The following is a 27,037-nucleotide window of genomic DNA, read 5'->3' as shown; positions in this document are numbered from 1 at the left end:
ACAAACTATAACAAGCACTGACATTATTCTAAACTTAACTGTGTCTTCAAAAACGTGTGCATGCAGACCTGAACACACACATAAATGGATAGATGTCGGTCAGATCAAATGGGTGAACTGCTCCTTTACATTCCCGTCTCTTCTTCCACACACATGCCAGATGTTTTCTGATCTTCAAACATCTCCTTCGAGGCTTGTCGCGGTACAAACGGGTTGAGTAACGTATTTGTTGATTCCCTTTTTTTTACCTGGAAGAGGTTGCCAGGGCGATGAGCAGGGCTTGCAGGATCCCCCGTATGTAGACGATCGGGCTCTTTTTGGTGATGAAGAAGTACATGGCGGGTAGAATGAACAAGCCGTGCAACACCAGCCCAAACACCACGGTGACGGCGTAGAAGCCCAGCTTTTTTCCCATCGCCGACGGATCGCTCATCTCCAGGATTTTACCCGCCACCAGGAACACGATGCCGAATGGGAAGTACCTGGCAGGGTGAAGAAGAGCTCAAAGTCAGAACCAGTGACAGTAAAGTCTTATATAAAACATAAAAGTGTTGGATTTGACGATAAAAGTCCAGGTGGATGTACTGATAAAGCTGGTAGTGAGCAGGCGGCACAAGAATGGCAGAGAAAGTGCAGCAAAAGTTCCCAATGCTAACAAGCTTGACAGAGGTGAGTGCTAATGGCAGCCATCTTTGTTGTTCATGTTCATTTATGGTCAATTCGCCACGTCCGTCAGTCGTCACAGGTGTAGATCCACTAGTAAGTCCCACTAGTCTCCTTTGAAAATAAATGAAAATGTTAAGTTTGGACTTTGTGACCTTTGGGTGGTGTACTGGTGCCTGTGTGTGTTTCGGAGGTGCTGAGGAGTCGCTGGGTGTGGTCGTCCTGGTGGCCTGAGCTGACGCTGATCACACACACCTGCAGCACACTGAGGCGATCAGCGGCAGGATAAAAGCTTCGGTCTCCTGCACGCTCACTGCCAGATTATTCTGTCGGCCACACGTGGTGCATGTTCTCCTAGCGTTGCTCTCGTGTTTCTCTAGAGTTGATAGTTCATGTCTTCTCTGGATCTGAGCCTCCGGCACCTCTGCCACCAGCTCGACCCACCTGGATTTTCCCATTGTTACGCTCACCTGGCTGAGCCACGGGCCCACTCATCAGTCCTCCTCTCCCTCTTGCTCCTCATTGTGCTTTAATAAATAAACCCATGTACAAGTACCAATAGTAAAAGTAAAAGCTTGTTTAAAAGAAGTCATTACCATATAACGATGGCAACGATCCGTAGAACGGCCTCATTCAGGCTCTGGCAGAAGTTCACCAACGCGCTGCCGTTTGGCCCCATCCTTCCCAGCATGATACCTGCGGACGTTTACAGCACAATCTTTAAAAGCATTCTCATTTACAACGATACATTGAGTAAATTCAGAGAGGAATAATTCAGGGTTTTTGTTTGTTTTTTTGTTTTTTTTTACCCATGGTGGCGGAAAATATGACGATTCCGAGGACGTTCATTCCGTCACTCGTCCCTTCACGAGTGCGTATGAGCACGTCGGGAGGCGGCGTCAGATCGAGGGCGAAGTTCTGGATGTCCGTTCCGTTGTCGTCCTGGATCCCGTAGATGAGCGCTCGCCGTGTGGTGGACTCCGACTGACTCACTGTTGGTTTGGGCTTCACAATGTACTGGCTACTTGTTCGATACTGTTGCCCAGCGAGGGATGAAAAAAAAACAAAAAAAACAGACGCAGATAAAAGATGCATTGAGTTTCCTTTTAAAAGCTGCAGGCTTTGTGTTTGAACGTGCTGTGTGATGTCTCACCTGCTGAAATGTGGCCTGGACCAGATTAGACGGGAACATGTTGCTGAAAGACAAAGACACACATATTAAAACACCACCAAATCAGATTCTGATCTGTCCTGTGTTTTTACGTCATGCTCTGGTTCCCGAGTCCTGGTTTAGCTCCTGCTGTCCAAATTTTGTTTTTGACGACTGTTTTCTTGTTTAACAACCGATGTGAAAACCCTCTCAAGTCGGAACCAGAACTTGGAAAAGATGGGGAAAGTTTTGGTGCCTGAGTTGCCGTCACACGATGTTGAAACATGGGAGAGGAAAGCAAACGTTTGATGTTGATGGTAAGAAACATTTACCAAAGTCATATATTGTGCAAAACGACCTCTTTTTAGCGTCCATGTTGCTCCCACGTTCCTACGTGACGCACGTGAACACAGTGAAGTCAGAGGAACAAATTTCCCACCTCTGGAACTTGTCAGTGCAGCATGTTCCTTGTGTTCTTTGTGTCTTACTGGTTTGTACTCAGGTGTTTTGTTTCTCTTGGTTTCTTGTTTTAGTCGCCGGCCTTTAGTGTCATCAGGATTCAGCACTGGTAATCATTCAGCTTGCTGTTTGTTACTTCAAACCAACAGCGAATACAGTCGACCTTTTTAGAAATGAGCTTGTAGATCCTTCCTCATGACAAAGCTGAGGAGGACCTCGAAGCTTTTAGAGGTTCTTGATTCGGTGCGAATAAAAAAAAGCCGTAAATCATCGACAGGGTCCAGATAAAACACCTGTGATGGTTTTGGACAACCTCTGTCCAGGAAATATGATAACATTTATACAACGTAATACTAATATAAAAAAAACACAAAGGAAATAAAATTGATTATTGAATTACGGCTACAAGGTGCTACAAACTGCTGCATCTCATGTCATGTTCCTTGTTATTTAGAATAATACCTCCAGTTTTTTTTTGTAGAAAGTTTCTTAACATTTTGACAGCGGTCACTAAATAGAATTGTCTGAAAAATAAATAAATCCATTAACTGTCTGTCTGCTGATGAACCTCGCAACCGGTGCAGCTTTGTTTGTCGATTTATTTATTTTTTTGTTCACATTCGCAGCATGTGTACATTTTCAGCCTGTCCCTCATTACACCGACTGCATTCTCAAGGTCACCTGCTAATCCATTCCGCCTGCCCACACACTGCGTCTGATGGACGGCCTTGACTCAGACGCACTCACCGCCGTCGCTCCACAGCAAGAAATAAAAAGCTCGGATCAGACGACTAAAACAAAAATACTTTCCGGAAGCGCAGTGCATGACAGGTGACCGCTAATAGTCCTGTTTACCGATGCTGGGTTTTAGAAACGGAGTAACATCTTCTATTAAAGAAGATTAGTCAACAATGAAGTCATCCCAGAATACGGGGACAGAGAGGCTTAATACAAACGGTGTTTTTAATCCTGTCTCAGGATTTGAGGGCAAATCCACAAAATCTGAAAACAACCAAAAAAAAAAACCCCAAAACAAAGTAGGATGTCTGCGCCGGAAAGGTGTAATTACTTCAAAACTATAGATTTTTATAATTAGTCATTCTGTATCATTTCTGTTGTAACACCAGAGCTCACAGACGAGCTTCAGTGTTGATGACCAAGACAGAAAAACTGCATCGCTGGCAGCAGTCAAACAATAAAACAACATATGAGCAACATGTTGTTTTTTCACAATGAACTCCTGAAGCAAACCACTGCTGTCCTTACATCGTAAATCCCACAAGTTTTCTCAGAGCTATTAAATCTTTTCACGTGTTTCTGTTGACAGCAGGTCACAGATGTCAGGAGGCAGAAACATCATCACCATCATGTTTTTATTCTGTATTGATCTGTTCCTCCATGTTGGTTGTGCTGTGAAAAATGTACCAGGAGAGTAAAGAGGGAACAGTTGGAGAAAATGTTTGAGAAATTAACAATCGTAATGTTTTATCCATTTTTCCAGTTGCATTGTCCTTGATTTCAGTGTTGTATAGGTTCTTGTGCATTTAAAATATTGATAAGCTTCTTAAACTTTCAGAGAATTTCAGACAGAGGTGGAAAAGGGTTAACATGTAAACATATGCAAGAAGTAGCCAAAATATAACAATGAGCTACAAAATGAGCATTATATTTCTGTTCACAGCCTCTCATAAATTATTTAATTGGTTTTATTTATTATGTCAGTGTTTTCGTATGCCCTTCACAATGATACGATAGACTTCACTCCTGGCCAGCGGATATCTGATGATGCCAGGGAGTAAATTGTACAGTGTGAAGTTGTTTGGATGAGAAATGTTGAAGAAGGAAAACGTTTACTGGACCTTGACCTCTCCAACATGGCAACCACACGAGAGGAAGATCAATGGAAGGACGTGAGCTGATTCTGCCGTTCTGCCTCAGTTTATTATCTTGATAGTGAAGTTTCTGTCAGGATTCAAACCATTTTAGGTCCAGACGAAGTAGAGAAAGATCAGGGGTTTGCACTGCTTTTCCACAGTGTCGGTCACACCTGACCTGAGGTTAACGTTTAGAGATCGTGTCGAGTAGTTTTGGACGAGAGGTTCTTGAGAAAGCTGCAAGAAGTAACTCCAGGGAACAAGCAGCAGGCACACTGTGAACACATACTGTATATTTATCAGTCGTTAAAGGCAGAACTCAGCCTGTGAATACAGTTAATAACGCCTGTTTCTGGATTTCTGACCTATACTGGTTGATTCATGGATGAATGGATGTTCAGCTCCATACGTCTCCTTTAAACCCCCGACAACAGAAATCTCCTGCAGCTCAGTCGCTGTTTAATCTATAATCCTTCTCTCAGAAAGTGTCATTTCTTTGAACACTGACTCACAGCAGCCCTCACAAACTCTGGCTGTTCACTCCCTTAATTATCCTCCAGCATGTGAATGACACGATGATCGATTAATGTACCACTTGATATGTCGGATACAGACTTCTGCTAATGCTCCTTAATGCCAGAATATTGAACAGCATGTGCTCCACTTGTACTTTAACTAACGTCATTTAAAAAAAAAATTAAAATGATTAACTATGAATCAGTCGTCCGTGGCGGCGCGTTGGTCAGACGGACTCTCGTGCTCTTACCGGATGAGATCCAGCAGAGCGTCGGCAGAACTCATGATGGGCTTGCCGCTGTCCTCAGAGTCCTCTTTCTGGGCCGCACCACCCGGGTGGATGATGGAGACCATGATGATCCCCACTATCACCGCCACAAAGGTGGTCCACAGGTAATACGACACTGTGATCAGACCGAGCCGACTGGAGCACTTGGCGTCAAGAGCTGCCAGTCCTGACATCAAACTGGAAAAGGAGAAACACAGTTAGACTGAGACTTGACGATTCATGTGGCGTTTCATTCCTTATCGTCGTGTGTCCGTGAAATTCATATGGTCGCCTTTCCAGCAGCTTGTTAACAAAGTATTTCTGAGTGAAGCCGCTGTATCTAGTGAGGGTTTTACAAGGCTAAGGCCTTGGACAATTTTCTTAAAGGTCAACTCTGTGTGAGAGTTGATTTTAGAGTCTCATCTCAACTCGTCAGATACGAACGCTTGAGGATTGTAGGTCAGGTCGAGTTAGGAATGAGACTCAAACATCAGATTTCTTACAAAGTTCACCTTTAAGCTGTACAGGAGTGTGTGATCCTGATGTGAAAACCTGAGAAGAACAATCTTACACAAGATGATCAATGTAATTCACTTCACTGTCGGTGGATTTAATGTCATGGCTGATCCGTGCACGTTATTTTGGCGCAATTGGCATCTTCAAGACACTCCAGTGAATCCGGTTGCCTCCGTATTGCATTTATATACACAAACTGTGGTTAACATTGTGGAAAGAGATAAATAACTTCTGCTGAATTAATTTCATTCATTCATTCATTATTTGCTTTTCATAGCTGCACTTTTCTTTGTGAGGACCTTTTGAGGTTTGACAGTAATGAATGCACACTGAAACATGACACACATACACATACATAACCATCAGACATCGTGGGGTTGGACATATAGCTGCCTTTCCAGAAAGATGTGCCTCCACATTTCAAAGAACTGTCGGTTTCTTCAGGGCATCGCTTTTGTTTAGTGTAGCCGGTATCGAGTCTTTTCTCCTGCTGCTGCTTCTGATCCATTCAGTCCTTTGTGTTGTGTTCAAGTTGCATGAAATCACGTCAGTGACAGCCGTGTTTGTTGGACGTCACTTGTGAATGTAAAGATCCACACTTGATCCCCCAACTGCTTTCATTCAGAGACACAACACGACATACATACACACACAGTGATGATACATACATGTAGTATGCAATACAACGTACATATTTATTGATCTAGTTCATTATTTGCTCGTTAAAAAGAAGATTTACTGGCCGAGACCTTCAACCTCTGTTTTATTTTTCATGTACTTATAATTATTCAACCTTTTCTCTTTGCAAATGTTGCATGAACTCGTCAGATTGTACCCACGCAATGTTATGTTTAGTGTTGAAACGTTAAAGTTAAGTAAAGAGCTGTCATCCTGTTATTGTCAGCCTTCAGGGTTTCAGATTATAAGTTGTAGAAGGTGAAAAAATAGCTATTCAGTTTTTCTTTTAGATTCATCTTGTTCTATCTTGTCTCAGTGAAACACCACATGGGATAAAACAATGAATTAACTCCACCAGGTCCGTGTTCAGTCCGTGTCCGATCCACCACGGCAGTGGAGCTGATCGGTTTCACTCTAGTCTGTCTTTATTTCCACTGGATCTACTCCGCTGCGGTTCTGGCAGTTCGGACCCTTCTGTAGCAGATACGCAGGGCTTCTATTGACGCGTCAATTCAGATGAATTCAGCAAGACGCAGACAGGAAGTCACACAACGAAACAACAGCATAACATCCGGTTAATTATCCTAATAAAGTCTAACAAATGAGAGAAATGCATTTTTTTGAAGGAGTCTCCCTTTACCCGCCTATTCTTCAGGGAAACACACAACTATGCCGTGTTTTATTTTGGTTAGGGTCAGTACTTTCCTGTTCTTTCACTTCAGCATTTATTACTATTAGATGCTAAAATCAGTCCCACTAATTTCTTCCACAAGCAGATTTGAAAAATGTTTTGCTGGATATGGACTTTAAATAATTAAATGTTAAATTCATATACAGACATTTTGGATGACAATATATTCTTGGCTGGGGCATTTTTCCATCTCACCCTGGCTGAGTCACAGTATCATTATTCACAGAATACATTAGAAAACTCGAGCTGTGTTAATCCAAATGGTGAATGGATTAAAGCTGCGAGGGTTGTAATGGCGTGACGGAGACGGTCGTCAGTACCTGGAGACGACGAGCGGGAGAATCAGCATCTTCAACATCCTCATCAGCAGCTCTCCTGGAAACTGGAAGTACTTCACTTCCTGTGGAGAAGAGAGAAGAGGAAATGTTACTCACAGGTAATTTTAGAGAGTCCATTAGACTAGCTGGTTAAGAGGAACCTGATGTAAAAAAATAAAAATAAGAGGGAACATTTGCAGGGCATTGTCAAGATGTCTATAATGAACTCAGTCCATTCCAAGAATTAAACGAAAAACAGGATGATTTTCTCTCATTTTACGGTCATTAAATCATCAGGCTTTTTTAAGTAATTCGTTTGAATAGTTAGTTCAAAATGTACCTCTTCAGAATCGACCGGTTCTGATTGCTTGCAGCTTTCTTAAGAAGCCAAATCCAGACAAGTCATCTGCAGAGCACAATGATGGTTTACAGGGTCCGAAATTATTGTTTAGTTAATGTGAACGGCTACAAGGTTTGTCAGCCAATAGTAGAACACTGTTGGTATCACCATACTGCTGTAATGTTAGCATTAGCCATAATGGCGTTTGATAGCATTAGCAATGACAGCTAGCGAGAAAAAGAGCAATCACTTGATGGAGCAGATGATTCAACCAACAGCGGCGTTGATAACTGAATTAAATGGAAGGGGAGAGACGGGATGTCACGTTTACTCACTGAATGTGATCAATAACAACCTTGAAACTCAAATTCGCCCTGCCTCATGAGGGGTGTCATAGAAAGGTGACTCGCACCTTTAATAAGGCGCCGATCGCTGACAGCAGACTGGAAAGTGGAAGAAAGTGTTGCACACTGGCTCCGTAAGCAGTTTTCATTAATTAGATGAGCATTTGAGAGTCAAAACATCAACGGGTCAAGATCAACACATGCTGAAACATCATCTAATTAAAGAAAACTTATCATGGGTGGCGAGCAGCGCTGAGAGACGGGGTCGACTCTCTCTCCACTATTTGTCAGACGCTCTGAACAATCCTGCACCTCAAATTAAAAACAGCTGACACCTTAATTCAGTGACGACAGTTTCAGAGAAACACTTTCCCTCAACTGTAGAACCAGAAGGTTTTATTTTAAATACTTGACTTAAACTCCAAGCAGTTTTAATATTTGTCTGGATTAAAGTTATGAAGCCGTGACAGCAGCAGTGCAGAAACTGATGATACTGATACTGTTTTTAGAAGACGAGCCGTCTTTTTTAGGTGGCAAAAGCGTATATTTTGCTGCGGCCTCCTTCCACAAGAACTAGATTTATTACTTGTGTTTGCATTTCCCTGCTCTTGTTCTGACTGTAGTCAGGGAATGGGGAAGTTGGGGAGGTTTTCCTGACTCCAGCAGACGGTTACAGATTGTCAAACCCACTGAGGCGACTGTGATTTTGGACACCAGGTTAACTGGCACTGGCTCAGATCTGGAGGAGGTCTGTAGGTGTGATCGCTGCCCACTGCACCTCAGGATGGGTTAGATACACTTTCACCACGCTGCACACTGTATGAAATGTGATTAGAGTCTTTCCCTTTTCGTTGAAAATGCTGAATGACAGGTGTTAATAAAAACACCACAGGGCAGCGACAGTCCTTCAGATCTGTAGACCGTCTGGTTTCCTGTCCTCGTGTGTTTCGTCGGTCTTTCTCTGTCCCTCACCACCTTCAGCACGTCAGCTGTGGTTTATTCTGTTTTTTTTCTAAAAAGCAGAAGATGCATTTGCATGGAAATGAAAGACCTGTAAACACTTTTCTGCCAGGTGCCTTCCAGTGACTTCCCAGAGCTTCATGATTTAAATTCATATCCAGTGAGAGCAAGCAAACTTTCCAAAAACACACATGAATATTTATTTCCTTCACCGCGGACGTGCAACTGTAGAAACGTTGCTGTTTTTAAAATTCGAGCTCATCTAAAGGCTCCAGCAATCAGACGACATTACTTGATTTTTACTTGAGACATTTGGTACTAAAAAAGACAAGAAGACAGCCTCTGGGAAAATGTGAATCTGTCTTCACCCGGAGACAAAACTGAACAAACCTTCAGATACTGAACACACTTCATCCCTCATTTCAGTTCAGTTTTGATGTTTCTCTGCTACAGAATTTGGCTGTGGCAAGACAAACCAAAGAACCGGCGTGCAAAAGTCACTAAATATCAGATGAAGTCATCAGTTAATTGCAGGTAAGTATGTAACACGTTTAACGGTGCAGCAGAAGTAATAATTTAAGTCACATCATCGTGTGTCTTATTGTCCCCGGTCTTATTTCATCAGCCTCGTTAGCACCGCCCTGTTCCCAGCATCCCTCCACCTGCACCTCATCCCCTCGTTAGTTCAGCTTGTATTCAAGCTGACCCTTCATCGTCTGTTCTCGTCCTTGTGTCATCCTGTTTTTGCCCAGCCTCATGTCCTCATGTCCTCATGTCCTCCTGATTTGTCCTTTGTTTTTGTGTGTTATTCTTCTATTTTCCTCTCCTCTCCTCTTGGCAGTTCTTGTCACCTGCCATTTCATCTTCAGCTGATTATCACTTGCTTTATGATGCTTCAGTTTACTTGCCTCTGTGTCTACATCGGGGTTGTTTTTACAAGCTGACAGCAGAAAGTGACAGATGGGTTTCAGCACGAGGCTTTCCTCAGCATGACTGAGACATCTGTGGGGTTTTGATTAACAACCAGCTGATACAGGTCACCCAAACATCACCCAAAACCAAATACTGGCGTAGCAAACTATTTTTATTTTCAGTGCGTAACACAAAAAGGAGAAGCTAAAGCACCGACAGACAACGAAAGAAAATAAATAAAACTTTCTGGCCCTGCATGGATAAGATTTCGTCCGTGCCCTGTATAAAGATGAGGCCTGGTAGGGATGAGGGCAGAGTTTATACCTCTCAGGGTCTTTGAAAACTTTGAAGCCGTTGTCAACAGATCTCTGACAAACTGAGGCTGCTGTTGATGTCGACTCACAGACTAACTGTCTCCCACGTTCCTGAGGCTCTGGAGGATGGACTTGACGATGCACTGTGTGTACAGTTGTGCTGCTTTTATAAACAACTTCAACGTTCAAGTCGTCAGTGTTTCTGAGTCTTGTTCATCTCTCCTGAGCGTTGAACGAAGCTAACTAGCCGCTAACCCGTCACCCAGCTGACCCGAGAGCTAAGAACCAGTCTATGAAACCAGGCAGGGTGGAGAAGTGGCTCTGACGGGAAGAGGTGGACTTCTTTCATTTAGATATTTTCATATTACAGACGATGTCTTCCTAACCACTACTACTACTACTACTACTCTTTAACACAAGCGAACAGCAAGCGTTTGTTAATGACAAAGGAGAATCCAAGAAAAACTCATAAACTAAAGAACTTAGGAAGCAGAAAGCCAAGGGGAACAAAAACAGGAACACTGAGGACTCAAGAGGAACAAACCACAGGCAAGACGACCCAACGAGCAGTGAAGGAAAAACACTGACTTCCATCGCAAGACGGTATTTCTGACTCTCAATCTGAGAGCGCTCCGGTGCGTCTGCTGTGAACAGGTGTTTGAATGGCAAGCCTGCAAAATGCACAAGTAACTTTATTCCATATTTGATGCTAGAGAGGAACGAATCACAGCTCACTGAGCACACTGCAGTATGTTGGAATAAAAGAGTTACCCTGAATAAAAAAAAAAACACGTCCATGACCGCAAAGCACTGAATCCCATCAGTCAGACGCACTGATGAGTTGAATACTACTTTGTTTCAGGCATGAAATCACTTCCCACTTACTTTGAGTCTCTGCCAAAGCAAGATAACAACGCTCTGTGGTGAAAACAAGGCTTTTACCTCACGGTCCTCTGTGACTCAGTAGCTGCACCCGGGACTTGTGTAGGTGGAAGCAAAGCTTTTTTGACAAGTGATAATTTCCACTTTGCCAAAGGAGATAAAAAAAAAAAAAGAAGCAGGTTATAGATGGAGGCTGGATAAATCTTGGAGAGCAGCCATAACATTTTGTAGGTGAAATCTCCAGAGAGCTCGGTTCTTTTCAAGGCCCGACAGTTTCGTGTGACAGTTTGGCAGAAGTCTGCACATCTCACAGTTTTTTTTTGTTTTTTTTTCTGTATTTGGTTCCGCTGGGCGGCTTTAACACTGGCCTCCATCCAGCGCAGCAGTGGACAGCTGTTCTCTATCAGCTGCACAGACCTCACATCTCAAACTGGACAGTGTGCTGGGAGTTTGAAAAAGCTTCGAGATGATCAGTGTGTGGTGATACAGCACTTTAAAGTGTGAGTGTCCTTCACTCTCTATGTCAGCAGTCAGTCAGTCCTCAGCAGGAAAAACCACCACACAGGTCGACTGTGAAAGCTGCTCATTACGTCTCATGTTTACCACAAGTAGCCGTAGAAATTATTAATGCAGCAAAGGAGGAAGTCAGGCATGTCGAAGTCTGTGTTTGGAGGATGTCGGGATGGACGGATGAGTTGTTCCTCGCCCTCTCACGTTTCACAGCTCCTGTACTAGAGGTACAAACACCAAGCTAAAGGCAGCAGAAGTTGTGTGAACTCAAACCAAGTAGTTTTTATCCCTGAACCAAACTAAACTGTGATGCTGGCGATCGACCCATTCAGTCGCTCTCTTCTGCTGCACAGAAGCTCCCATACATTGTACTATTCTTCTTAGGAATTACTGGGAAAAAGTGGACGTGTAGATAATCATTTCTCATATATGACTGTGTCCCTGTTCTGCGTTGATGGAGGCTGAGATGTGGGTGTTGTTGTTTCCTAATAACTGAGGATTTAACATCAGGCGAGGTGCATTCTTTAACACGATGAACTGCATCATTCCTTCATAAATAACATTTGGAAAGGTCATCATCATTCTTCCGTAAAATAAGACGGGAAGAGGAGAGAACATTCAGTTTATCTGCACAACAAATTCACTTGTATGTTTTGTGACCTTGAGCAAACATTTAGTGGCACGAAGCTTGATGGTTCACCATGACAGAACACGTCGTCCTCGTTATCGCTTTTGTGTCCGTATGACCTCGCTGTGAATGCGCTGGCAGTCCTGCTCACACACTTGTTGCCTAATCAGCAGCACTGATCAGCCGTCTCACCAGCAAACATGACATCTAATTACTAGGAAATGTAAATACGTTCAGTGAGAAAAGCAATCATGGCACAGTGTGTTTATTGTGTCGTACAGCTGAATTGCAAAGACAAACAAAATCCATTGGAACATGTTTAGCAAAGCAGCGTGACCACCTGTAAAATGTTGGGTTATGTACAGTATGTTACATTAAAGGGGCTATAATCAATATTTTATATTACTCATGGATCAAATTAGTACCTGTACAATATGCTAACAGGGTTACCTGTGCTGCTAAAGCTGTAGAAGTTTAGATGGGCGTTCAATCTGCAAGAGCAACTGCCAGATCCACTGGATTTACAATGCTTCCAAAACTCAGCTGAAACAAAGGATTTCATGGGTTAAATATATATTTCCTCAGGCTTTTCCAGGGAACATGGCTGGACACTGGACCAGGATCTAACACGGCCTCCGAGACCGACCGAGGTCAGTTTGAGGAGATGCAGTGCAGCAGTTTTGACCAGAACTATGACTTCAGGGACAAGAACACAGAAGGTCGGTGAAGAAGAGAGAGAGAGAAACATGGAAAAACTAGAAGCTGCGTATATCTGGAATATTTTCTCATCTTTGGACCAGAACAGATGTGATTTATGTCACAGACGTTCGAATGAAGTGTGTTTTATGATGAAATAACGAGGCAGTTAATCTCAGCTTGGAAGAAAAATAGATGTGCGAGTGTTTCCTTTCTGGATATTTTGGTAGTTTTGTTTTGTTTACTCATTAAACCGAGTAGCTGCACCGACAGAGGCGCTCTCTTCTCGGACTGTCGTCTCTTAAGATACAAGGTGGTATAATGACTGGCTCACATATCTGCGATATAATACAGAAGCGTCTTTGACGTAACTTCAACACATCAGTCTCTTCACAAATTGTTTCAGATATATGCTGAAGCTAGCATGCTAACCTGCTAGCCTCAGCCTGTTTGGGATTAAAGCTCCTGTGCTAGCGTCGTTAACACCAGCGCTCCCCTGGTTCTCCAAGTCCAGACTGCTAGCTGCATCGGCTAACGGAGCTAACTAGCTAACAGTCGGCAGCAGTTAGCGGCTTCTCTGTGCTTCCTCCTGTTTGATTTGAATTCAAACAGGTGGTCAGTTCTTACACATTGAGCCTTTAGATATTACGTGGATTTCTGCGTCTAACGTGGGAGATCTTTGTGATCGGGACGGCCGACTGCTGATCAGCTGAGACAGTGAGAAAGCGTCCGTCTTCTGATAATAAACACGTACAAGCCGCGTGTGGTAAAGAGCTGACAGGAGCGAGGTTAGGGATGTCAGGGGAGATGGGAGGACGGTGGATTGAGGGGCTGCAGGGCGAGGCGGCTGCATAATGACGGCTAAAGAGCTTTTCTGTTGGGCATTAAGCAGAGAGAGCTTAGTTTGCTGTATAAGAGCAGGATCAGCACTCACATACAGCCGGCGGAGGTTTGCCTCTGCTCTGCTCATCTTGCAATCGTGTGTCTGTCATTGTGTGTGTGTGTGTGTGTGTGTGTGTGTGTGTGTGTGTGTTTGTGGTACATTGGGCAAGTGCATCTGTTTTCAAAGGACCAGTCAACAGGGCAGCTGCAGTTTAACAGGTTTTTTTTTTTTTTACCAGCCAGGTGTGACACAAAATGAAGTGCTGGAGTGACACAACACCACAGAAATACTTATGAGTTTATGAGGCAATTTGCTTTTAACCTCAGGCTGCAGACTGGTGACAAGACACTGTGTAACTCTTCTTAAAGTCAGACCTGAAAAAGCACATCCGTCTTTGTTCGTACAAGCGATGCATTAAAATCAGAAAAATAAAACCACAGCTTACTTGTCTGAGTTGTGTCCCTCGACTGACCAAAACAGAAACGTCGGTTCGTTGAGTTATGTCGCCAAAGTAAAAAGATAAATTACGTAATGTAAGATAAGCAACATTCGTTTACCTTGGTTTCAGTACGCTGCCACCCATTAAACCAGTAACTAACCGCTTAAACAATAAGACAAAATAATGTGAAATAAAACGGGAGCTTTCATTTTAATCTGGTGTTGAACTGACTCAATGAGCCGCCGGCGCTCTGCGTCGTACTCTCACATAGATGGATTTATTTCCACAATTAAAAGTGCTGGAGGAAGAAGCACAATGGACTATAGGTTACATTTTTCCATGTGTTTAGTCACAGTAACCGGACAAACTCTTTGTTTAGGAACAAAACTACGTCATGATGGGCAGACAAACTGTTTACTTTTCATGTCCAGGCAACACATGACGCAACATCCTCTCTCGGGCTGGATCGTCAGGTCCATTACATGCCGGATCTGAGACTGGGCTTGTCATACTCTTCTCCACTTGTGCCATTGATTCACTCTATTTTCCTTTAATCATCCATCTGGTCACAGTGGCCACTGTTACCTAGTTACACAAACGTTGCACTGTATTAGAAAATATTCACAGAAAAAATATTTATTTGTGGAAGGCTGACGTTTTTATTCTCTCTCTAAAAAAAAAAAGACGCAGCTGATTTGACACATCAATGTTTGAGGTTCTTTCTCCTGGAGATTTTTCTTCTTTCAAACATCGCACACTCTGCTTTGTTTTCAGTGGGACGACAGTGGTGGGCTAGCTTAGCCCACTAATACTGATGCTGCTGCTGCTTATGTAATCTGTGCTTTAAATCTCTGACAGACTTCCCGTGCAGCAGCACAAAGAGAGATGAATGTTTCAGGTCTTTTCTTTAGTTACATTTTACTTTTGAAGTCAAAACAACCTCCAGAAAGACTCACTGCTGAGTTCCAGCTCAGAAATAATCACACAGCTGCAGTTTCCTCTGATCTCAAAAGGCTTCTTGCCACAAAAAAAGAAAAAATGACAACAGCTATCGACAAAACTTGCTTCCTGCAAGAATATTTATTTGCTCAGTTCCATGACTGAGGAAAAGTCATAGAGATTATCGCTGTAATAGGTTTATGGATGTATAGCGAACAGTATCTGATGATTTAAAAATACTGTACTAACAATAACACATCACATCAAGTACAAATAATAATCAAATTGAGCATCCTGATAAGCTGATGAGGTCGGAAGCTTTACATTTCTTCATGTTGAGACTTGATTGTTATGTTGTGACACTGATGTGCTTGTGGTTCTGTATATTCATGTTGTCGCCACGTGAACATACCTGTACCTTCACAGATGGCAGCACAAATCTTGTAATAAATGAGGTCTTGTGTACGTAACATTGTTTTAACAATTGGTTTTGTGTCCACGAACACGACTGGAGATGTTCTGATTTCCCGTCAAACACAAACATGGCTGGAAATTGTTCCTATTTAAATACTCTGTGGTTTCATGTGTTGAAATGTTGAAACGCAGTCTTGAACTGTGGTCACTGGCTTGGCTGCTCGTCCACCACCGTCCCCTCCACCTCTCAGATTACAGTCCGCTCGTGAACCAACTCATCCAGCACTGCAGCTTGATTTGTGGCCCAAAGCTTCGAACTATGAAGCTCTACCTGCAGCTCAGAGGTCAAGTTAGCAATAATGTTCACTATGCAACGTCCAGTCAGACTTTCAAAATAAAACTTATGATTTTTGGGCTGTTGTGCGACGTTGAGGTTTGTTTAGGTTTAGGAAAAGATCTTACTTTGGGGTTAAAATAACATTCAGTCTTGTAACTTAAGCAGGTACGTCACTTATGTTAACGTGAACACTCTTGACGTTGGTACACAAACTAAAATAAACCTGAAAACATCAAATGAAAAAGAGTCTCAGGCACAACTGCAGCTCTTAGATGCTGCTACATAAACAACGTGGGTCTTATCTGGTCGCTGGAGGACAAAGTTAATACAAGTTTGAATGGAAAACATCTTAAGAGATGATTTTGTTTCTTTTTTTTTTTTTTTTTGGTTTGGCCTTCTGTTCAACTTTGAGGTAGATGGTCTAACAAGACAGTGACATGTGACATTTTATTTTATATGCAGATTTCAGGCATTGTGTTTTAGTGTCTCCGTGACGTAGCGACCGAGGTAAAGAAATATAGAAATAAATGTTAAGTTCTCTTTAAGTGGTGGGAGAATATTTCTGCAAGGAGGCCTTGGCGCTTTATAACGAAGTATATTTTCTTTCTTCTATCAAATAATACAGAATTGTATATATATTGTTTATTCACATTATGGACTGAGAGGTTGACGTGCTGTTCACTTCTTTTCTTTGTCCTTTTGCAGTTCCACACACAACACAAACGTATTATTAAAACTATTAGTCTCTCTAACTCTTTAATCATAACGCAATTGCAAAGAATGAACGACTCGCGACATTTGATCGTATCTAACACTGGCCTAAATCCAAAATCAACCTGGATACACCTGCATCACATTTAAATCTCATCATAACTGCTTAACTGTAGTTTAAGATCATCAAACTGTACTCACTCATAGATACCAGCCACCTAAATACATTGTCAAAAAAAACAACTCTATGTCTGTAAATGTTTAAAGAAAGTGAGAACAAATTATTGGAATCACACCAAATGTTAACGGGTTCTATATATTCTGGGCCGAGACCCAACCTCCATCTAAGTGTCATGCAAATCCATTCAACAGAAAACAGAAAACAGAACATTCGTCCATTTGCAGCCGATTAAATCACCGTCCTCTCTTTGAATAAGCAGCAAGACTGTTAATTAAACAGCTGATATTAGCCGGTTCTGGTTCCACCTGCCTTCAATAATCACTCTCAAATCGACCCGTGGGCTCAAACTGCTCAAACAGCCAGAGCTGCACTGACACAGTTCAGTCCAACCAGGCGTCAGCTGTGAAACACAAACAGCCAAAATGCATCTGAACGTTCATGTAACTGTGAAACGGTAAGTTTACCACACTTTCTGAATACTGTACATGTATTTTTTGCACGTGTGGTTTCATGTCTGCTGCACATCACAGTTCGGTGTTCAATCACACTAATATCACTCACATGTTGAGATTCTGCAGACTCTCCTAATACCATAATCCAGATTTATGTCACGGATTCGTCCATATTTCTGCTCGCTGTGCTCTTTCTTACACACAGGAAACCACGTTTCTTTTTAAATGACGCGTTGACTTCACCACTGAACATTCTTCTACTTTTGAGCGATTTTATCCTTTAGACACTTTGCATCTTTCCTCACTTCATCAATGCCAGCCAGGCAAACACACACACACACACACACACACACACACACACACACACACACACACACACACACAACCCCCCGACACACTGATCTCTATAAACTGTCTGAGAACATGAAGGTCTGTGCACCTTTGTCCTCCGTCCCACTGACAGGCACTCTTATTTGATGTACAATTAGAGGAAGCATTTGTCTGATTGGATCGTAATCCCCCTATTGTGAGAGAAAAAAGGAGCCTGGGTCTATTTTTAGGCCTATTTGAGAATATGACGGCGCTTTAGTCAGACGGGGGGTGATGGGAAAGAAATAGGTTGCGTTCTGTTGGCGGCGCTCCTTTGTAAAGCTGCTCGCTGGATGGTTTAGAGCGACGAGCGTGGACGAGACACTTCACTGTATTTACTGCCAGCTTATTTTCTTTTTTTGTAGCCTGGATTTTGTTGCATTGACGGCTTTTCTTTTCTTCTTCAATAAAACAAAAGCACCAACAGAAAACCTTTTGTTGAGTCGAGCTCGTGTGTTTACAGTCAGTTCAAATATCAGCACCCACTGACTGGAGCCGCTGAACCGTTGAGACCAACCTTCAGAAAACACTGTGAACACAGACTGAAGGCTGCAGCCTTTGTGCTCAGTGTTGACAGTTTTTCTGCTCTGTTTTGTCGTGTAGAACAGAAGTTTCTGCATTTCTTCTCCAAAAGTTACCTGAAGGTTCCTCACTCAAGTTCACTGGGATCTCTTAGTGCTCATGAACAGGAGGATGCTGAAATTTGCGTTTACTTGTGGACGACACAAATAGATTTTGCTCTGGGGAGAAAGTTTGTTTTGAGATTTCCTGTTTTATTTTGTAGTTCTGCCCTCATGTGTTTGTTCCTGTGTCTCTTCACTCACTCGGGTTTTTCCTGATTTATACTTTGCGTTTGTTGTACTTTGTTTTTAGCTTTTGTGTCGCTACTTTGTGTTTTGGTATTTGCACTCCTTGTTTTTTTCTTTTTTGGATACTATTATTTTCTATTTTCTGCCTCCTGCGTTTGGGTCCTCACTGTTTAACCACACGTGATGATCATTGAACTCTAATATAACAAAGCTTACGCTCAAAAAATGTACAAATGATAGTCACGGTTAAAGAGGCAATATGTAAGAATCGGAAGAAATAGCAGTTTTGATTTTATGATGTCTATGTGTTGTATTACAGAGAAATCTACTGAAGTTAGCATGCTAATCAGCTAGCCCCAGCTTGGCTCCCCTCTAAGTCTGAACCATTAGCTGCACGGCTAACTAAGCTAAACTTGTTAACGTAAGAGCCACAACAAAGAATTAATAACACAGGATATCTGAGCACTAACATGCTGTTTTTAAAGAGACGGGCTGTGGATCTGGTGGATCTGGTGAAGTGTACAAAGTGACACAGAGTTTACTTCCTGGAAATCTGGACCTGCTTAACTCAAACAAAAATATAAATCACTTCACAAAGGTGGATAAAAAATAGTTCCAATGTGATAAAGGGACGAGGACGTGTTGTTTACCACCGGCACAATGATTATATATGTGTAAATAGGATAAACATTAAGTTATATATGATTATTGTGTTTTATATTTTATTGGTTATTTCTTGTTTTGTTTTTCTTTCTTCAGTAATGCTTCAATTTACAGGTCCTCAAATTTCATGGTCAAACAGAATATTACCACAATAATTATGTCAACATGTTTGGAAAATTACCCCAATATGACTTTTGCAAAAAGCCCCAAATAAATAGTTGATAATTTCTTTTACACATTTCCAGGAAACATTATTCTGGTCCCTGTTTAACTTCAGTGGGTCAGTAAATTGAAGGACATTTTTTTTTTCTACTTCACATTTTCTTAAATGATTGAAATTCAGTTTAAAAGTGAAACTTTGTCCAGATTATCTTCGGGATCTTTGCTAGAGTTTTAAATACTCACAGATTGTTTGAAAACTGTTGTTGATTTTTAGACTTTAAAACTTTATATCTGTGTTTTCTAAACATCCAGGAGGCGTGTCCGGACGTGTGCATCACTTTTAACTGGCCTCTGGAAACACTTCCACTGTGTTGCGGTCTATTTGCATCGCTTTTTTCTAATGTGTTGCGTTGTGGTCTTTGCAGCACATTTTCTCAATGCTGCGCATGTGTGTTGTCAAATTGATGATGTTTTCTTTATTTGCTTGTGTTTTGTCTTTTTGCATGTGTTCTCTTAAACACGTGCCGTGAGCTCTCAGGGCCACCGTACAACTGGCAGTTTGCACTGTGTAACCACAATAATATACTGAAATCTTTATGATGTTCAAGGACAGATTACATATATTCATCCTGTAAAGAATGGAAGTCAATAGTTCTCAAACTCTTTACTTAAAAAAAATCCATGTAAAATACTCCATTAAGGTAAAAGTCCTGCATTAAGAAGTATTATCAGTGCCTAACGTACGTCAAGTATTAAGAGAAGAGGAAGAACCACTGGGACTGATCTGTCCTCTTGACACGATAATGTGAAACTAAAACTAATCCACATCCATGTGTAAGCAGCATGTAACTGTTGTAGCCGCTCCAGCTGGAGCCAGTTTATATACTCAACATGCAGTCAGCTGGTTTAGTCCTTTGTTTTCAAAACTAAAGTTCAGGTCTCCTCAAAGGGTCACGAGACAAATCAGAATGTTCGTCAGATAAGAAATGAGGAGAAAACAAGTTCTGCATTACAAATTTATGTTGGACTTTTCTCTGAATTTGACCAGTTCGAGTCTCAGATCGTGCGTGAAATGAAACGTCTCTACGATGGAACATCTGCTGGAACATGTCGAGGAGCCACAAACACAAATGTTTTCCCAAAAAAACTTAGGAACCACCTACATAAAACTTTGAGAAGCTCAAACATTTTTCATGTAAAATGTTGCAGGGTCGTAAATAAGGATTTCCATCTGAAATGTAGCTGGGTAGAAGTATAAAGCTCAACAAAGCAGGCTGCAATCCCTAAAAAATGGATATTTAGTCAAACTGCCACTAAAATAAATATCTAACTCTAATAATCTCTTACTTTGCACCAATGCAAATTTCAATAAACAGTTATGTGTGAATAAAATCTAATGAAAGGGCTAAAACCTGCAAATCACGACCAAACTCCACAGCGGTCAGCACCGACGTGCAGCTTAGTATCAGTGTGAGAAACTGCAGTGAGGCAGGAGAAGCACTGTGGAGGGAAAACGCTCCGTGTCAAAGCGCTTCTTCTGCCGGCGTGACGTCACTCCGGGTGGAGGGGGAGGAGACGGACTGACCTGCTCTGTGAGGCGCCGCGTCCTCAGGAAGAAGCCCAAAAGACACCCGATGACCACGGCCAGCACCGACATGATGAGGAGCCCATTCTGTTTGCAGACGTTCTTCACCCTCACCCACACTGCGTCCAGAGCCACGGCCATCTTGAGTCACCTGGTCCTGCGTCCTACCAGCAACCCATAAATGTACCCAACCCAAAGCGATCTACGATCCAGGTGTGAGGATGAAACCAGGCCGGAACAAAAAAAAAAAAAAGAAAGTGAAGATGAAGAAAAAACTTGATTATCCAATTCCTCCGTGAAGTTGTTTTTTTTGTTTGTTTGTTTTAAAGCACCTTCGGGCTCAGCATCCCCTCTCGTCCTCTGGCTGCGGCAATCTGCGCTAAGCTAAGAAGATCCACTCACTTTCCAGGCATCCCCTCCCACCGTGCTCCACCCATCAGCCGGGCCCTGTGTGTGCTGACCCACCGCCAGGGGGGATGGAACAGCTGGCAACCACGTCCCCGCGGGAGTTAACATCAGCAATCCTGTTAGTGCTGCTGCTGTATTAAACAGGTCTGACGCAGGATTAAAGATCCACGGACAATCTGACGAAGGTTAGCAGAGCGGCGCCGCCTCACCTGCCTTCTGCACAGACGTCACGACGTGTGAAGGAGTGCAAACACAAACACTTCCTGCTGTTGATGGATTAGAAATGAGCTCATACTGCAATAAGCCACCAAAGGAGATTTGTTAATCATTACTATATGAATATAAAAAAAGATGTTTTCTGTAATCCCTGCCCACTTTATCCAATCAGGACGGAGAACCTGCAGACAGCAGGATCCTCCTGTCTGCTGCCACGTCCGGTGATTGGTTCATGCAGTTAGCGATTCCCCCAAACTTCCACCGTTTCGGTTCCGTTGCAGCCGTCTCATTAACGTGTTTTTCCAGTAGCAGCACAAAGCAGTTTTCAGTGAGAAGGCTCCACTTTACGCTCACAACCGTCAAGTGTTTCACAGCTACAGATCCAGATGTTTCCCCTCAGCTGCTGATCCCTGAATCTGGGCTTCACAGCAGCTAACGTTAGCATTAGCAACCTGGCTAAAACCATTTGTACACCAAAGTAAGCGTGTATATGCGGATTTTGAAAAGCGAGTACAGATGATAGAAACAGTCCGTACTCCTTTATTTTTCCATCGACAGGTGTTCGTTTATTTGTCGTTTGCGTCCGTCATCATGAATTCTCCGGAGGAACAGAGAACAGAAGTCGGCAGCAGATCATTCGCCTCATCTGACAACCTCATCAATCAATTACATAATGACTGATTTCATTATTATCTCAATTCTAATTAGAATACCAATACTATCATTATCATCATACCCATTATATGATTATTGCTCACAATAGTCCAATCTCCTCATAAAAAATAGATTCCACTCTAATCTGTCAGACGCTGACGAAACCTGAATGCCCAATTAATGCAATTTAAGTGTGTGAATGAGAAGCAGCACTGATTGTTCCTCTGGACTTTTTACTGGAGGAGAAAAGAAAGACAGTTAGCTGCAGGTCATTTAATCAGACGACAGCTGTGAGTTGGCTACTTCTTTGAAACTAGCTTGGAGATGATTGAGGACGATGTATTTAAACCCTCTCTGGTTTCCTTGGAGATGGACTGGAATCTGAAGGGTTGTGTTTTCAATTTTCAGCTCTCTTGGTCGGTCATTGTTGAAAATCCAAGCACAATGTCAGAATCAGAGATGAATGTGAGGCATGTGAAGATGTGGCTGCACAGAGGAGGAACAAGGACAAAAGATGTTGTTGCCTTTCTTCATTGTTGGACATCTGAGCCCAATCTGAAGAGGGTTTTTTGGAGAATCTATGAATGTATATATAAATATATATATTTATAAACTGCTGGAGGAGAAAGTTTAAAAATCTCAGTTTAACACGAGGACACACCGGCACCGACATCACACAAAATGTTTGTGGTCCTGTGTGATTTTGGAAAGTTGAAGCTGTCGGTTTCACAGTGAGAATGGATTGTCAAGACCCCAAATCAGACACACGGAGGCAGCGAGCTTTAATGAGCTGATGCCCGACATGAAATCCTCAAACTAAAAGCAAAACCAAGAAAAAACGGGCAAAGAAAAGACCTACAAAACGGAGGACAAACCAGAAAACCACAAGGAACAAATTAGGAAGACAAGGAACAAACGTGGACAGAAACAGACGAACCAACAGAGAGCGACTGAAAAATTTGTCATTGAGTGTTTGGGCTGGACGAGAGTGACTGGGAGACGCACAGAGGCCGGTTCAAAAACAAAAAGTGAGTTTTTAATGAGCTGATGTCCAATTAAATCAAACCCAAAAAGCAAAGTAACAAATGACAGGCAAAGGAAAGTCCACAGAGAAAGCTGAAGAGGAAATACAAAACTGAGGACGAACCATCAGAACGGGAGCACAGGCACAGAAATCGAGCTGTGAGAATCGAGAATATAACGAAAAATAACTGAGCAAAAAACTAAATCAAGACGTGTTTTGTCCAGCAGTAAAACTTTTTAGAATAAATTATAATTTGCATCTTTATAAATCCTGGATTTAATGAGTGTTCTTTTATGTGTCCTAGAGATATGTTCAAGTCTGACGCTCGTGATTCTTAGTATTCTTTCAAACAATGGATCCTTGATTCCAGACAGACGACACTAAAGCTGCTCATCTGTAATTTCTGAGTGAAAATAAGAAGCCAGGCAGGACTGTTGTGCCTCTTCAAGCATCAATCAGAGCTGTTTATGATTTCAGATGAAATGATTGATGATTTCCTTCCTAGCCTCTGCGTGCTTGGTCACCTCCGTCATCAGCTCATCATCTGCCGCTACGTAACCCCAGTCGTCGTCTCTCTTCAGGGGCCAGATTGTTCCGGATCATCCAGATGATTCCAGAGTTTTATCTCGTGCTTTCTGATCTCTAATGGACTCTTCCTCGCTTTTGTCTCGGCTCTGCAATCAACTCAACTTGCCTTCACCTGCTCACCTGTGGCTCCTGACGAAGACGGCGCAATTACGCCGTTTTCGTCAACCTTGTTCACCTGCCTGCCCTCGTTCTCCACAAATCCCCCTTCATGTTAAAAAAAATTAACCTTTTAACTCGACTCCAAATCTTCATGTGTCTCTGCTTCAGCCCCAAAATAACACGTAGTTTGGTTCAGAATAAATCACCTCTTCTGAAATGCATCCGTTAATTAGCTGCTCTGCTAAACAGACGCTTGTGTGTGAACTTTGCTCGTGGACTTTCTTCCCTCTGGCACATTAATATCAATTTGCTGCTTCGGTTTTATTTATAGATTGCTGCATGAATGAATCCTAAAACCCCTGAATAAGTTAGCATTATTTGCTCTTCTGATTCCCTAATTTCATGGGTTTTTGGTTTGACGCCTGGAAGAAGGTCTGCAGCAGGTTAACACAAGCTTGAGAAATTCTAATGTTTTGTTCCTCGACTTAAAATGTCAGCTCCCGATGAGCAGGTCGCCACGTTGTCTGGCAGTCTCTGCCATCAGCGTGTGAATGGGTGAATGTGACAAGTGTTGTGAAGCACAGGAAAAGCACGAGGGCAGGGTGCTGTTAATGTCGCAGGTGGCATTAAAAAGAAAACCGTCAGGCTTTGTAAAAGCTTTTGAGAGCTTTCTGAAAACCTGTCCTCAAGTTGACATTTCCTGAGATGTTCAGGGAGACGGCTGAGCACCATCCAGAGTGGCCTTCTTTTTCTCCCAGATATAAATGACAGGTAGCTGATTCTGAAAACAGTCATTAACTTTGTAAGTTATCTAACAGATGCTTATTTTGGCTCATCAGGGTTCATTCAGATGAACCTCCCAGTCGTCAGTCATCCAACTGAAAGGGACTTTCGACAGTTTTACCCAATCCTGAGAATAAATGTTGGCAGTGTATTTCTGTAAACCACTGATATGTTGAAACTTTACAATTCTTTACATTTCTTTATGTCCAATTTACAGTTCAGGCACAAAAACCACACCGCGAGGGTTTGAAAAAACATAATTTCTTGGCTTAAAATACCTGTTTTGGAAGCTCAGCTACAGTGGTAATTTATAGATACTTTATTTGATTATTTTGTTGTGGCTGAAATGACATTGGCGAGTGTGCATACGGATCACTGATGCGTGTTGGACAAAACAGATTAAAGGCCGTATCCTTCAGATTCAAACCGTTCATCTCCGTTCAGCCTTCCCTGCAGGAGCACCTTCAGCGAGCTGGTTCAAAAGGTTCCCTAACTGAGTCCTTTATGAATTATCTCAACAAAACTTGTCAGTAAGGAACACTGAAAGTCTCAGAGGAAAAGCAGAGTTAAAACTTACTTCGACAAAATAAGTAAGTCTCCGCAGTCCTCACTAAATCTATTTCTCAGTAATTAAGTGTCCAACAGATTGGCAACAGCTAATCTGTTAATGCTGTTTTGCATTGATCTGAAGTGAAAACAATTAATTTAGTCAATTTTGTTTCGTGAACTTTCCACAAAGCTCAGGAGGTCTCCGTCCACTCAGTGACGTGATATGCTGAACTTTCTCTGACGCTCCTGAGCATTTTAATCATCTAAACCCTGAGTGACGGCCATCTTTTACCAGAGGAGGTGGCCTACGACATCACCCACCTATATTGCAATACTGATTTCCTTCCCCAGACAGCTTACAACCATTCATACCTGGGTTCACCTAGTCCTAGCAACCCACATGACTGCCGACCTACAAGTGGCCATCATGACCCTGTAAGGACACTCCCACACATTCTTTAAAAGCCTGCAACTGCCCTCCAGTTCTCGGATGAGATGTGCAAAGTCTTCAACAAACTGAAACAAGTCCAGCTGCCTGTCATCTTAAGAATTTTGAGAATTTTGTCAGCATAAGAATTTTGCTGAAATTGTTTGCCAAATCAGGACACTCCCACACACGGTTCAAAAGCCTGCCAACTCCCCGCAGTGAAGACTGAAGAAGCCTCTTGAATAAGATGTACAACATCTTCAATAAACTGAAACAAGTCCAGCTGCCTGTCATCTTACTCGCTCTTCTCCCAAATCTTTTCTTTTTTGTAAGAATTTTGTATAAATTGTTTGTAAAAATCAGGACACTCCCACACAGGGTTTAAAAGCCTGCGACTCCCCTCCAGTTAGTTAGAACTGAAGAAGCCTCTTGGTTGAGAGGTGAAACAAGTCCAGTTGCCTACGGTACCAGGACCTGGACGACTAAGAACCTTCACCGGCAGCTGACTGTATTTAAAGGATCACCTTCCTCTGCTGCGTGGTCAGGAAGTGGCGTGCATGAGGTCTTTACAGTTCAGATGGATTTCATTCAGTAATGTATGTTTAAATGCCTTTTCGAGAATAAGGGGATTAGCACAAATGCATCTGACTGGGCCTTTATTTATACGCACAGTGCTGGTTATGAGTTTACTGCAGATCCCGATCGTCACGTGAGATCCATGACCATTGCTTGTTTGTTGAGACAGCTGTCGTCCACTGTTGGTCCGAGGCCGGATGCAGTGCTGTTGATTTAGATTAAACCTCCTGCAAACAACCGTTTGAAAGCTTGATTCCCCCAATGTAAAACTGTCTAATCTCAGTGTCAACAGCTAAAAAAAGCACCTCGAGCTGAACGCAGGCAGGTTAGTTTCTGGGTTCGCCATCTGAAAGCGACTCTGAGAGCGACGCCTCCCGCTGTGTGTTTGCACATGTTTCAGCCATGTTATGTGTTCAAGTGTTCTGTGTGCTGCACAGATTTTCATCTTATTTATTTATTTATTTCAGCCAGAGGGAAGTTTTAATCTTTTGTTTGCCCAAAGCTCGAGCGATCCAGGTCGCTTTGTCCTCCACAGTCTGCCCGCAGGATGAGACCGTGTGTGTGTGTGGCAGTCGGGTCAAACTGGACCAAGCAATTTTCTTGTTTTTCTTTTTGGGGCCGTTCGTCCCGTTGGACTTGCATGGAGAGAACACACCTCTCCTTTAACACACACAACACACACCCTGCTCTCATTCTTTAGTGTTACACGCGGCAGAACTCATGAATGGAAGTCGAGCGGCGTGGCGTGTTGGCGTGTTGGCGTGTTGGCGTGTGCCAGGCGGAGAGCTGCATATGTGTGAGTAAAGTATGTGCTCGTGCTGCACATCACATGTTTTGCCAGACTCCATGGTCTCTAATCCCTCTCTTTTGCCAATATTTCCACTCTATCTGGTTTCATCAGGCAGAGGATTACACAGGATTAGACAACCTCCCAGAAGCCAACATGCATTCATTCATTAAAAAAAACAAAAAAAAAACAAATGCAGATGCTCACACATCTCCAAATCAGCCGGGACGCAGCAATTAGGTTTCAGAGCGAGAACAAACACGA

At 42.6% G+C, this 27,037-nt stretch overlaps 1 protein-coding gene across 1 annotated transcript in view; it reads right to left on the bottom strand.

Moving 5' to 3' along the window:
- slc1a7b (solute carrier family 1 member 7b) overlaps positions 1-20,803 on the bottom strand; it is a 30,033-nt gene extending 9,230 nt beyond the window's left edge. Inside the window, exons 1-7 of the mRNA XM_037115938.1 lie at positions 20,663-20,803; positions 7,136-7,215; positions 4,913-5,128; positions 1,817-1,859; positions 1,473-1,698; positions 1,260-1,359; positions 249-482 (exon numbers count right to left, since the gene is read on the bottom strand). Of these exons, the coding sequence (XP_036971833.1) occupies positions 249-482; positions 1,260-1,359; positions 1,473-1,698; positions 1,817-1,859; positions 4,913-5,128; positions 7,136-7,215; positions 20,663-20,803 (1,040 nt within the window). The remainder of the gene's footprint in view (positions 1-248; positions 483-1,259; positions 1,360-1,472; positions 1,699-1,816; positions 1,860-4,912; positions 5,129-7,135; positions 7,216-20,662) is intronic.
- Positions 20,804-27,037: the final 6,234 nt, after the last annotated feature.

The sequence above is a fragment of the Acanthopagrus latus genome, chromosome 11, assembly GCF_904848185.1.
Source record: "Acanthopagrus latus isolate v.2019 chromosome 11, fAcaLat1.1, whole genome shotgun sequence".
Lineage (NCBI taxonomy): Eukaryota > Metazoa > Chordata > Actinopteri > Spariformes > Sparidae > Acanthopagrus > Acanthopagrus latus.
The sequence above is the reverse complement of the archived record's forward strand: the minus strand, read 5'-3'. Positions and strand labels throughout refer to the sequence as shown.